Source organism: Carettochelys insculpta, chromosome 30, assembly GCF_033958435.1.
Source record: "Carettochelys insculpta isolate YL-2023 chromosome 30, ASM3395843v1, whole genome shotgun sequence".
Lineage (NCBI taxonomy): Eukaryota > Metazoa > Chordata > Testudines > Carettochelyidae > Carettochelys > Carettochelys insculpta.
The window spans coordinates 2,869,684-2,882,465 of NC_134166.1; the positions used below are offsets into that span (position 1 = coordinate 2,869,684).

The following is a 12,782-nucleotide window of genomic DNA, read 5'->3' on the forward strand; positions in this document are numbered from 1 at the left end:
AGGAAGACAGGCTGGTATGGCAGGGACCTGTCTAGCAAAGCTCTCCCTTGCTAAGACAGAGTGGTAACAGCAGCTCATAGCTCTAAGTGTCTCTCAACAGCGTGTGACAGGCAGGCAGGAGCTTCCAGTAGTTTGAGCAAGAGACTGAGTGTTGGAACTGTTGGGTTCTGTGCACTGCACAGGAAAGAGCATGCTGCAGAGATTATAATGAGGAATCAGGGCCTGCAATTCCATTCTCAACTCTACCAGTGACTCGCTCAGAGATCTAGTGCAAATTACGTAATTTCTCTAACCTCCAGATCTCTTCCCGTCCCTGTAAAAAAAATGGGACCAAGCAGACATGAAGTCTGATTTTCATTTACATTAAGGGCGCTTTGTGCTCTCAGAGTTAAGATTTCAGAATAAGCAAACAAGATGACAGATTGACTTTCATCGAAGTAGTTATGAAGATTCCCTGACCCCAGTTGCAGCACCGCAAGAAGTACATTTCAGTTTTACAGGTACTTCTGCCTCCAAGAGTATTCCCTATTTTAAACAAGGGAACATTGCTTTAATGGCAAGAGCTCTAAAACCAAAATTAACTTTTTAAAGTGAGGGCATTGTACTTATCAACCTCTGCTTGCACCCACTCAGTCTCTCTCTCAAAAGAGAGATACTCACCCAAATGTGAAAACCAATAAATGTATTATTACAAACTTCCAAAACACTTTCACTAGAGAGGTCGCTAAGCAAGCTGGCTCCTCACACGATTGTTTCCAATCAATTACAAACCCAGTTTTCCTAAGTGGTTTAATTCACATTTGAGAAGTTCCTTGCATGCAGAACAACTGCTGTTTAAAGACCGCATTTGGTATTGGGGAGATGCGACAGTCGGTTACTATAAAATGAGAACATTTAACAGAAATAACAAGCCACTCAGAAACCTACCCAATAGCAGAGCACTCACCGTTTAGACATATCCCAGACCCGGATGCTTTTATCCTCGGAATTGCTGAGAATCAGCTCCTGCCGTGGGTGAAAGACAGCGCACGAGACATTGTTGTAGTGTCCACGGCAGGTATCAACCTCCCAAGCTTTCGACTCTAAACAGAAGCAAAAGAAAATGAGACAGGGTCATGTTTCAAAGCTCTTGGTATTTCTGACGTGTAAGCGCTAATATCAAATGGACCCCAACCTGCTGGGTTCCACAGCCTTCTCTGACTTGCACCTTGTCTTCAGCCCAGTTCTGTGCTGTAGCTTTTGACCTGTCCTGCACCTAAAGCAGCATGACTGACCAGCTCGCAAACTGAAACATCCCAAAGTTGCTAAACTTTAGTTACACCAGAAAATCTCATATAGCAAAGAACAGCCAAGGCATCTCTGCTGAGGGTCCCTAGATTTTAACATGTGGGTGCTTCCTTCTTGCAGGAAGATCTCTGCCAATGAGACGAGCTCCCTTTGGTGGTCCCTCAGCCTGAGTTTGACAGACCTCAGGGCACACAGCTAGGCTGCTTTCTTTACTTCATCCTTTCCCTGAAGCTGGATGAGCTACAAGGGGAGTCTAGAGAGTTGCACTTTCCCCAGGTTGTTTCACCCCTGCAGATTCTAGTGTTATCATTGGGTCTGGGAGCACTCAATTTAATGTTGCCAATTTCAAGAGCTTTCTAAGTGTATGCATTCATACTCGTGTTTATACCACAGACACATTTATAAATAAGCCAGGCTCCTGCTCCCCAGCCTTTTAACTTTCTCCTCCAAAGGGGATTCCTTGTGGGGCTGCTTCTTACCATTCATCCGCCAGATCTTCACCTGGCGATCGTCAGCCCCCGACACAATGAGCGGCATGGTGGGATGGAAGGCAGCCCAATTCACCCCACGATCATGTCCCTGTGGGATGGGAGAAAGTTGTCTCACCCCAAGCCTGGAGCACTGGGGAGTTAGCACAGAGAGAGCAACCAGAAAAAAACAGTTCCAGCAAATAGGATACAAATTGCACATTCCAGAATGACTAGTGAGGGCTTGCAGCAAGCTCCTATGGTCTTCATTCCAGTGGGATGAACTTCACAGACCTACTATGCTGCTCACACTAGATGCCTACTGACCAATGCACTTGCACCATTAAATTCTGCAGATAGACTTCCCCACCCATGCCAGCAACAGTGGAAGCCGAAAACAGGACTCAGGTGGATTCACCACTTTACCTATCCTTGAGGAGTAATTAGATAACACAGAAGACAACATGCTCTAGCTCCAAGGATGCTACTCTTCCTTTTATTCCTTTCTCCAGTAGGGCTGCAACTTTGATCAATTACGGTAACATACAGATGCGGCCCAGTAGCAATAACTTAGTGAAATCTCACTATCCCTTCTTCATGCAACTCGACTGCCTTCTCTTTCCATTCACAATTGCTAACCTTGGTAAAAACATGCAATGGAACTGCTAATATCACTGGCATTCGTTCTGCAAAAGAGTCTGAGGTCACCAGTCATGGATCACTTTTGACTTTACATTTTAAACATTAAGCTCTTTGCGGATAAGGAATGCCTTATTATAAAGGAAAATAGGAACTTATAGAGCCCTATCAAGTCCCTTAGTTTCCTTCCCTGTTGTTTCTCAAACCCATTAGACGATTATTTGTAAGACGGGCTATCCTAGATAGAGAGTTGGACAAGTTATGCTGCTCACACGCACAGTACCTCAAGAACATGCTTCACCACTGCATCTGTCGTCCCAAACAAATCCACCCCGGTTATTCCCCTGACGTCTGACTCCACAGCACCAGGAGACAGGTTCTTCTTCCGTAGGCCTTCGAGAGGGCAGGAGAAGCAGGCGTGGAGGAAACAAACACATGGTTACCAGGCAGTGTACTAACTTGGAAGCATGTCAGTCAGTGCCCTCCTGTGCCGGTCACAGGTGGCGAGAAGGAGGAATTTTGAAGAAGAAGAAAAAATAGAAGAGGGAAAGTGAGAGAAATATGAAGGATCCCTTCCTCCTTCCCCGAAACACGAGCTCAGACCAGGGGCACAAAGATCAAACTTGCTCCCAACAAGCAGCCACTTCTCAGCTCCCTGGGATTGATAAGCAGAGATGCTGCAATAGAGGCACATGGTCACTCTGACTCCTTTCTGTCTTTCAACACTTACCTACTAGCCTGAGCTTGCATCTTCAAGTGACTTTCATCTATGCCAGTTTGAGAGGTCTTCCTGCTCTATGCTTTTGCTTGTGGACTTGGACCATCTGTGTGCATGCCTGAGTCAGTTGTGACAGACATAGGGAAACTATGACCTCTTGAATAGTCTGTAAAGTGACCAGGGAATCTACAAATTCCCCAAAGAACCATGTACTAGGGGAAAATCAGCTCCTCCAAAGGACCCAAGTAATGAGGGATACAAGTGGTGACAACCCACAACATTAACGAGTCCTCACTGGAGGTTCAAGCTCTCCAAACATCAGGCCACAATTCTTCGGGGGTTTCTCTGATCTTTACTGAACGCACAAGAGTAAATTCAGTCCCAATATTCAGTCAACCTCATCTTAAAATGCTCACATTGAGGTGAGGGACTATCCCCTACATTCTAGACGGGTTTATTTTAAAGCTATCAACATGTACGAAACCCAGGCTGACAGAACCTTGAACTTCTAAGTCGCGACTAGGACATAATCTGCACAGAGGCTATGCTGCAGAATTTGTTTCTTCTGGTGAGCAGGCTGAGTCACTTTAAGGGCATGACTCACAGCTGGAATCAAAGCTTTCACCAAAGAACCAGACACAGTCCAGCAGCACACTCTATGAAACAGACTGGAATTTACACTGGCCCCTGGATTTGGACTTAATCTAAGGGGGGTGGGGGGGGTGGCATATAACTTTCTTCCAGTTCCTCAAGAAATCAGTGTGTTTCTAAATCTCTACAGTGACATTTATAGTAACCGGAGTCTTAGGAACAACCACCTGCATATAAAAATTCAGAGTACTTCATATGGTGCAGCACCATTACCTTTCCTACCAGGGCCAAAGTGACTGTCACTGAGAAGAGGGCTACTCTCTATTTATACACGATGCCAAACAAAATGGAACATGATCTGCTCCTTTGCCAGAAACTGAAATATGAAGACCAGGGTGAAACTGGAATGTGTACAGCCAAATAAAAGGCAATGCTCAGGTGGTAAAAAGACTGGAGAATTTAAAACGAAGGAGTTACAAACAAAACGTTTTTACAGAAGACTTTAAAAAAAAAAGAAAAAAGCATAGGTGACTGTGGGATCCAGGACTTGAAACTGACTCAGAACAAAGTAAAACTGGACTTAGCTGGCAATGTCATTGCCCAAGGAGGGTGAAATGCAAGAGAGGATCAGACCATACTGTTTTTGACAAGTCTCATTTTTTTGAAGTCTCACTTCTGAAATTCTCAGGTATTAGCAAAACAGGGGAGATTTAAAATATGGTTCTGATCTTAACAGTGTCCCTTTGACATGATCCATGAGGTTAGTCTCATGAGCGGCATGTTAAACAGTGAATCACAAGTAGGTGTGAATGTTACACACTTATCTCAGATGCACACACAGGCGATCCAAATGACAACAGGGAGCCAGACCCAGCGCAGGGAGGTGACAGACATAATTCAGAGAAGCCGTGGAAAGTGAAAACAGAGGAATCATAGAAACGGAGATACTTGAGCCTTCACAGGCCAGTGGAATGGACTGAAACGACAGATGAAAAATTTCTGGGCTGACTGCACAAATCCAGAGGGAAGGCAGGACACTTGCAGAATGTACCAGCTTCCTGTGCTGTTCTGAGGAGCAGGTGAAGGACAGGAGAGGCGCTCTATGCAGCATAATAAATATCAGCCATTCAGAGGATAGCTGTTATAAAAGAGTGTGGAAACAGAGCCTGCACTGAACATGCCCAAGAGCATTCAAATAAAACAGCAGATGTTAAGAAGCTCTTCAGAAAAGAGATCTAGTGAAAAGGACCAGGTCCTGACCGCAGCCTGACAGCTTGTGGTGGAAGGGAGAAGAAGTTCCTAAATTTTCAGGAGGTTTCTCAAATCCCCTTTCCAGAATGCAATGACCAGAGCTGCACATAGGCATTAGCCAACTGAAAGCTCAAATTATGGACCATGTTAGCTGCAAGAGTCTGAGGCTTCTAGGCTGCAATCTCCTCCACTCTCCCAACCAAGTCTGCATGTCAAAGGGCTGCCACCTAACCCTGGGAAAAGCTAAGGAAGGGTTCTTGGGTTTTCATCAACCACTTCATTTTGGTCTTGTGGCTCCTTCCTCCCCTCAAATCCATCAGCACTCACAGCATTAGCACAGTGATTGAGTATTGAGTGCGCCCTGTGGGATGGGTGTGTCAGTCAGCTGTGACTATACCACTAGTTGCAGTAATGCAGTCTGCCCTGCAGTACTCCTTCCTGGGACTGTAAGCATCACCACTATGTTTCCAGCCCCAACAACCTGCACCCACATCTCAATAGCAGGATGGTGGATTACCAGTCAAACTCCACAGAGGCTGACTCTCCCTACTTGGAAACTAATCACCCAACTCTACTGAATAAAAGCACAAAAGAAGAAGGTTCCAGGGAAGTGACAGACATTAACTCTTAAGAAGAGAGAGACAGGTTAAAAGGAAGCTCGTGTATGTACAGTGTGAAGGAAAGCATCCTCCGTTCAGGTTAGTGAGAACAATCTTCCACTGGGGTTATTGGTAGCAGGGTGGCAAAACAGACAAGTTATTTTCTAAACTCTGAAATCAAGGTTAGCATCAAAAGCAAGACACTTCACTCTGCAGCATGTGGCAATTGCAATGTTATGACACAGTTTTTCATGCATTTTGATACAGCCCTGGAAGCCAGCTCATGCTGGCTACCACTGACACTCGCTCTCAGCAGATCAACAGAAAAGGACCCTGCCATATGAGTTACAGAAAGATGCTAAACTGAAAGCCATGGTGGCAGAAGGCCTCTATCCACAGCATAAATATATCACAGGTAACAAGAAGCAATGCTTGTCCCACACTGCTCTGCTCCCACCACTCTAACATGGAGACACCTCTACTGGGGTGAAAGAGTTGCATCTCCATGGACCACTTATTCCTTGGTCTTCCCACTGAGACTGCTGAGAAAGGTGGAAGTTGTGGAGGGGGATCAGGAGTCTCCAGACAATTGGCCATTCAGAGAGGAAACAAGACCCTCCAATTCTTTTCACTTCAATCATCAAATAACTATATATTGGGGGCTGAGGACCCCCAACTCCCAAAGTCACCTGGGGCTGTAGGTGCTCAGTACCAGTGAGGATGTTTTTTTAAGTCGCTATCAATGCAGGCTGGACCTATAATTTGCAAGATGTGTGTGCGTCTCCACAAACGACAACAGCCTGAACGCAACAAAGGCTGTTCCCAGCGGACCACCTGTTGTTAGAGCCAAGTCACCAAGGACAGAACTAAGAGTGGGGTGACCTCACAAAAATCCAACCCAGTTGTTCTCCCATTTGTATTTTAGCCTGGTGGTTTTCAAATGGAGTGGCACCGGAATCAATAATTCAACATCTATAGCAGAATCTCTAAAACCTCATCACAGATGAGCTGCAAAAAAAAAAAAAAAAAAAAGCCTGTACCCTCTCCAAATCCATTTGGCTATAGAACTCTGCTGAGAGCGCATGTGGGTGAATGCAGCAGCAAGGTTACTGGCAGAAGGGATGTTAAGCTCCCCATGCTGGCAATAGAGAGGAAGGACAGGTTTTAAATATTCGAACAGCCTGTCCCCAGCTCCTATTGTTGACACAGCTGGTCATGTCTGAGCGTGTACTACAAAAGAGAGCAACTTGGCCAGTCAAAACTGCAATGGTGAAAATGGCAGGTTGGGAAAAGAGCCACAACTTCAGATCTACAACAGCTTACAATGTAGTAACAGTGCTAGTCCTGGTTTTGGACCAGACCCGATCTTCCCTCCTTTTGTCACTTATCTTCATTCACTTCAGCTTCTGTATATAAACAGACTCTCTGTAGAGGACCTTAGAGCATTTTGCGAAACAGTCGTCAATTAACATTCCCAACACACCCTGCGAAGCAGATTTAATTGCAGGTGCAGACCACAGTGAATCTGCGACAGAGCCAGGGATAATACCCAGCAGCCTTGATAACTACCCTGGGATTGTCTCTAGACTATACTCTATCTGTAAGAAAGGGACATTGGTAAACTAGCACCCACTGCACTTAATGACTGTTTTTTTCCATTTGCTGTTTATTAACAGCTGGGACAGCACAAAATCAGCTTGCTCGCTAGCCAACACAGAAGCCATTTTAGGGCTGTCCAAGAGACACTGACTCATTACTTTATCTTCAGGACATAGTTGACTCTAGGAACAATGTTTCTCAAGGGATTATGGTGTCCCACAGATCCTTATAACTCAGCCTGCAGCTTCTTTTCCTGACAACAAAGGCAAAGTCAGTCAAGTGACAGTGCCTTCCTCAGTAGCAATATGCATCTCCCGCATGGCCTAGAGAATCCAAATGGGACGTCCAAGGGAGCATCAGTGGAGATAACTTATGTTCTGCTGACTTTTCTTAAAGCGTGGCTCAGACCCATCAGCAGTCTCCCTCCCTTCCCCATCAATCTGAAGTGGCTAGTTCCATCCCCACTTTGTTTTCAGCGACTGCAGTTTTGATCTGGGCTTTGTTGCTGGACACCCCCTCGACTTGGGCAGCTCACCAGAAATATCCCAAACGCGTACAGTCTGATCCAAGCTGGCCGACACCACCAGGTCCTCAGAGGGATGGAACTGGGAGCACATCACATAGTGGTTGTGTCCTGTCAGCACGCTGCAAAGAAAAGGACAGAAGTCACCATCTAAATCCAGGAGCCAGCAGTGCACAATCTGATTTGTGCGAACATTTCAAAACTGAATCTAATAGGGAAGGTGGCAGGAAGCAAAGCCATTAAAGGATCATGGAGAAGAAAAGTAACTCAGCAGGGCAGAAATAACCACTTCACAGGGAAGTATACAAGGGATAATATATATGGATGTCAACAGTTATACATATGAATAGCTATCAACATTGATACCCAGTTACTAAAAAGCCTGGGAAATTCCCACACAACAATCTTCTGAAGATTGTTCAGGTTGCTACATTGCACAGCCCATCAAAGCGAACCAATAAAAGGAAGAAAATGAGCAGAGAAGCCATTTCAAAAACCTTCCAAAATACTCCTGTCAGACTCATCCCTTCCATTACACACAGCCCACATACCTGTGACACAAAACCAGGTATGCTGCAGTTTGGGAATGCCTTTACTTTAATTCTTGGAACACATAACCAGTAAGCACCACCAACGGTCAAAGGTGCCTGTGGTGTTGTACAGGGTGAGGGTAGTCAAAAGGAGGCTCTGATAAGAGAAACTTGTAAGGAGTGTTCACGAGATGCCAAAGTACTTAACTGTTTAGCTCAGATTTTGCCTGGGTGATTCTGCAATCCAGCACAACTAACTCTAAAAACTTCCTTTTTCATTTTGCACATGGGAATGATACTTAAAACAGCTCCACTTCCAAAATGAAGCAGACAAAGGTCGGAAAGAGAAACCAGAGCTTTTAAAATAAAAGCACTTTAAACACTATTTGCTAGATATTATCTAGAAATCTTGCCAGCAAAGGAAGGGAGAAAAACACTAGTTCTAGAGTTATTTAACAATGGACAAAAAACTAGCAACTAGACTGGAAGACATAAGCTCAGGAGTCCCATCTAAATAATTCTTCTTGCCAGCGTAGGGTTATTTTTACCTCATTTCTAGAGCCGTTTTTATTTTTTTTGCTAAAATTGCTGGGAAAAGAATTTTCAATTTTTTCTTTAAAATTTGAACAAAATATTTATTGAAAGACTCAAAGTTCAGAATATTTTGACCCTCCATTCATTTAAGACAATTCATATATTTTCCATTATTATTTCATGAACACAAGCTGTTTTGTTTGTTTGTTTTACCAAACACAGGTTCTGGACTGCCAGTTCCAAACCCGGATTGTCTGATCATCAGAAGCACTCAGGATCCAGGGGTATTCCTAAAAAGACATTTAATAATTGATAACTGAAACTACAGTATCCACCCTCATGTTTCCCTCCTGCAGAGATGACCACAGGATTTCTAGTTCATTGGATTACACGTTCCAAACAAGAGATACAGTGCTATTGTAGAATCATTTCCCACATACAAAAGTAGGATACAAAAAGTGATGGTACATCTAATCCCATATAGAACCTGGACATAGTTGCCCTGCATGGAACTTGCAGAAAGCTATATCAATGCTATATTGGTGTTCTACATAGGATCAATTGTACCATCATTTTTGTACTCTCCTCTGCTACACCTTGCTCTGTGTGCTTCAGTACAAATGTGAAACAGAAGGGACAGCCAGAGACCAGCTCATAACTCATCATTCACAGAGAAAAAAGTTGCTGAACTAAGGTGCCTTCAAACACTGTTTTCCTGAGGATGACAAGATGCATACTAGCATCTGCCTTATCAGAGACTGAAATGTGTTTGTGCATGTTGCTGACGCTCTTCCACTGAAAAATTTATTTTAAGTATTCTGAATTAATATTTATACAATTTCAGAAAGAAGTTATCCAGCATGAAGAACTCCACACAAATCCTCTTTTGTGCTCCAACTACCAATAGATGGAGAAAAGATGCTGCCAGTGAGCTCTGGAGTTGGTGTTATTAACTGACCCTATGAATGATTTCATATTAGAAGATGCTTGTAACTGAAATCAGGCCTTTCTATGTTCATACAGCAGCCAGCACATTTTATGGACTGGATTTCTGCAGGAACCCCGTTTTACCTAGGGAAGCTGAAAAGGTTGCTACTAAGCAGTGCGTTGAGGTGCCTATCAGCGAAATTACACAGCACGGAGACTCACATGGTGGAAGAAGGTGGTGCGAATGTAATCCAGGTGACCGAGAAGCGTGAAAAGACAGCGACGCAGCTTGTAATTCCAGACCTGCATGAGACAGAAGGCTAGTGACAGGGACAAGGTTTGTTGAGTCCCATTCTCTTCCAGCTTCTCATTTAGCATATGCGGTTTTTACTCACCCCTAAGATGGACACTTCCATTTTACATTATGGTTCTGAGTTAAGTTAGAAATGTGTTTCATCAGAAACTGTCAGGTTGCATTTAATTACCCTGTTACTGCCCTCAGAAGAGCAGAATCCTGCACTCTGCATTTCTCCTTTCATGTCTATCCCTTCACTTTTCCTTCACCCTCCCCAGAAAACTAAATTAACACACATTCTTTACACATTTTTGTCAAATTCTCCATCTTCCTTTGCCCACCATCACTTTTTGGGGGGATGGAATGTGGAAGGAAGAGTCGGTCTACCTTTATTTTGTAGTCATCACCTCCAGAGACAAAGAGTGGCTGCTGTTTGTGGAAATCAATACCTCGGACTGGTCCTACAGGTGGAAGATGCAGGTGAAATACAATGAGACGACAAATAGCTACATATTAAGCCAACTCCACGGCCAGAACAGAACAATTCTCTACGTCATACTTCATTTTAATCAGATAAACTGTCTCATTGTGACAAGCAGGGACCAAGCACACATGAACCTCTTTAATTAGACAATCCTAGGAAGCAGGGTATGCCAGATTAACAATTTTGCTGAGCCAGGAAGGGGGCTTTGGGATCTGAATATGAGGTGGATGGAGCACTTAACTAGCGCCCTGCTACTGGGGGCAGGCATGGCTCTGCAATGCGCCCAGGCACCATGCCCCCATTGCTATGGGAACAGCAGGGAAAAGCAACAGTGGAAGAGCACTGCTGCGCTGATGTTTCACTGGCTGGCAGGGGGGAGGAGAACAGCTGTATGCTGAGCTGTTTACCCCTGCATACCACGGATGCTCCTGGACTAGGAACAGCCAGAGAACAAAAGTCCAAGTGAACAACTTTATGACATAACATTCGCTGCAGACCAATGTAAAAGAGCTCTCTTCTGTGCGGTCACATAGCTACAACACTGCAACATCCAACACCTCTTTACAATAATGAGGTTATCATCACAAGCATTCTGGGAAGTATTACCCCTGTGTATACAGCTGGAAAAGTACATGCAAGAAGTAAGCTATTTGTTGAGGGTCACAGAGGGAATCTGTTGCACAATTAGGACCTGAAGCCAAACCTCCTGCAGCTCAATCCAGTGCTACAACAAAAAGCCCACCCTGTCTCTTCTCAGGAGTGCACTATTTTCGGCAAAGGGCCACCTGACTTCCACTCTTTCACACTCCAAACTCACCATCATGCTCATCAAATTTGTCAATAAGGGTGCACATCCGGTAATCCCATAGCTGGATCACTCCATTGTGCAAACTTGTGAGGATCCACGGACGCTTTGGGTGAAAGCTGAGCCCTAAAGAGAGATGAACAGTGATCAAGTTTTCAATTAAAGTCAATCACTAAAGACACAGAGAAAGTGGAAGAAATCAGCATTTTCCAAAAAGAAGGCCTTTTTAAGGTGCCAGAAAGTGGATACCAAAACTACTAGTCACTTTCAAAAACTAGAGCCAAAGCTCCAAAAGACAGTATGTACTGCCTTGCATTCATATGCAATCATGAAACTCAGTGGGGTAGCTAAGTTAGTCTGTAGCTTCACAAATAACAAGCAGTCTGGTAGGACCTTAAAGACTACCAAATTTATTTATTACATAATAAATAGTTAGTCTTTAAAGATGCTACAGGACTACTTGATATGCAACTAGTTTTTTAAAAAAAAAATCCTAATTTCTAAATGAAAAAACAACAAGATTGCTTGTGGCACCTTACAGGCTAACAGATATTTTGGAGCATAAGCTTTCAGGGGGCAAAGATCCACTTCATCAGATGCCAAATGTCAGATGGCATCTGACAAAGCGGGTCTTTGCCCACAGAAGCTTATACTCCAAAACATCTCTTAGTCTATATGGTGTCACAGGGCTACTTCTTGTTTTTGAAGATACAGACTAACTCAGCTCTCTCTCTGATAGTTTCTAAATGTGAATTAATAAATAGGCAAGTGTTTATTTGACCATTAGCTGCTAAGAAAACAGATAACTGACACTTTATAGTATCAGCTACAAATCCAGAGACTACAAGGAGCCCATTTAGCAAACTATACAGGTAAGTAGGTCCAGCATTTAAAGAACTCTTCCCAAACAAGTTGTGGGGGGAGGAAGTATTATTTGCCTGTGGGCCCAGTTTTTACATTCCCATAACCCCATTTCACCATAATCCCGTTTCAGACAACAGGTCGGGCAGAAGAAGGGGAGATGCCGATGTAAAACTGGGGCGCAGACCAGGAGGACAAACAGCGATTGCTGAGGAGGAGCAGATACCAGGACAAGAAGGCAGAAGCACAGGGTAAGAGGGGATGGAGGCTGGAGCACCGGGAGGGAGGGCGGATGAAGAGTTTGGGGCGGGGGGACAAAATTCACGACTCAGGACAGGAGCTGGGGGGATTAAAGACTGGAGCTCGGCGCAGGAGAGAAGATGGGGGCTTCGGTCGACCCCAGGGCTCGGCGCAGGGGAGGACATGGGGGTGGTGAGTCCCGGGACGGAGGGGGAGGGGCGGTGGTAGTGGACGGGCAGGTGGCCAAAGCCCCGACAACGGCGCCGAGCCGAGGGGTCCCGATACCTTTCACCCGGGCCGACTTGGTCTCGAACTTGGTCAGCATCGCTCCGACCCGCCGCCCGCACTTGCCCCCTCAGCCCCGAACCTCCACGTCGGCCCCGGAACCGCCCGGCAGCCGCTTCCGCTTCCGCCCCCTCCCGGCACCATAGA

At 44.9% G+C, this 12,782-nt stretch overlaps 1 protein-coding gene across 1 annotated transcript in view; it reads right to left on the reverse strand.

The window, feature by feature from the left end:
* COPA (COPI coat complex subunit alpha) overlaps positions 1-12,740 on the reverse strand; it is a 34,672-nt gene extending 21,932 nt beyond the window's left edge. Inside the window, exons 1-9 of the mRNA XM_074980705.1 lie at positions 12,636-12,740; positions 11,262-11,375; positions 10,348-10,421; positions 9,888-9,968; positions 8,952-9,028; positions 7,687-7,796; positions 2,677-2,786; positions 1,767-1,866; positions 947-1,082 (exon numbers count right to left, since the gene is read on the reverse strand). Coding sequence (XP_074836806.1) covers positions 947-1,082; positions 1,767-1,866; positions 2,677-2,786; positions 7,687-7,796; positions 8,952-9,028; positions 9,888-9,968; positions 10,348-10,421; positions 11,262-11,375; positions 12,636-12,675 — 842 coding nt within the window. The 5' untranslated portion in view covers positions 12,676-12,740. The remainder of the gene's footprint in view (positions 1-946; positions 1,083-1,766; positions 1,867-2,676; positions 2,787-7,686; positions 7,797-8,951; positions 9,029-9,887; positions 9,969-10,347; positions 10,422-11,261; positions 11,376-12,635) is intronic.
* Between the last annotated feature and the right edge of the window lie 42 nt (positions 12,741-12,782).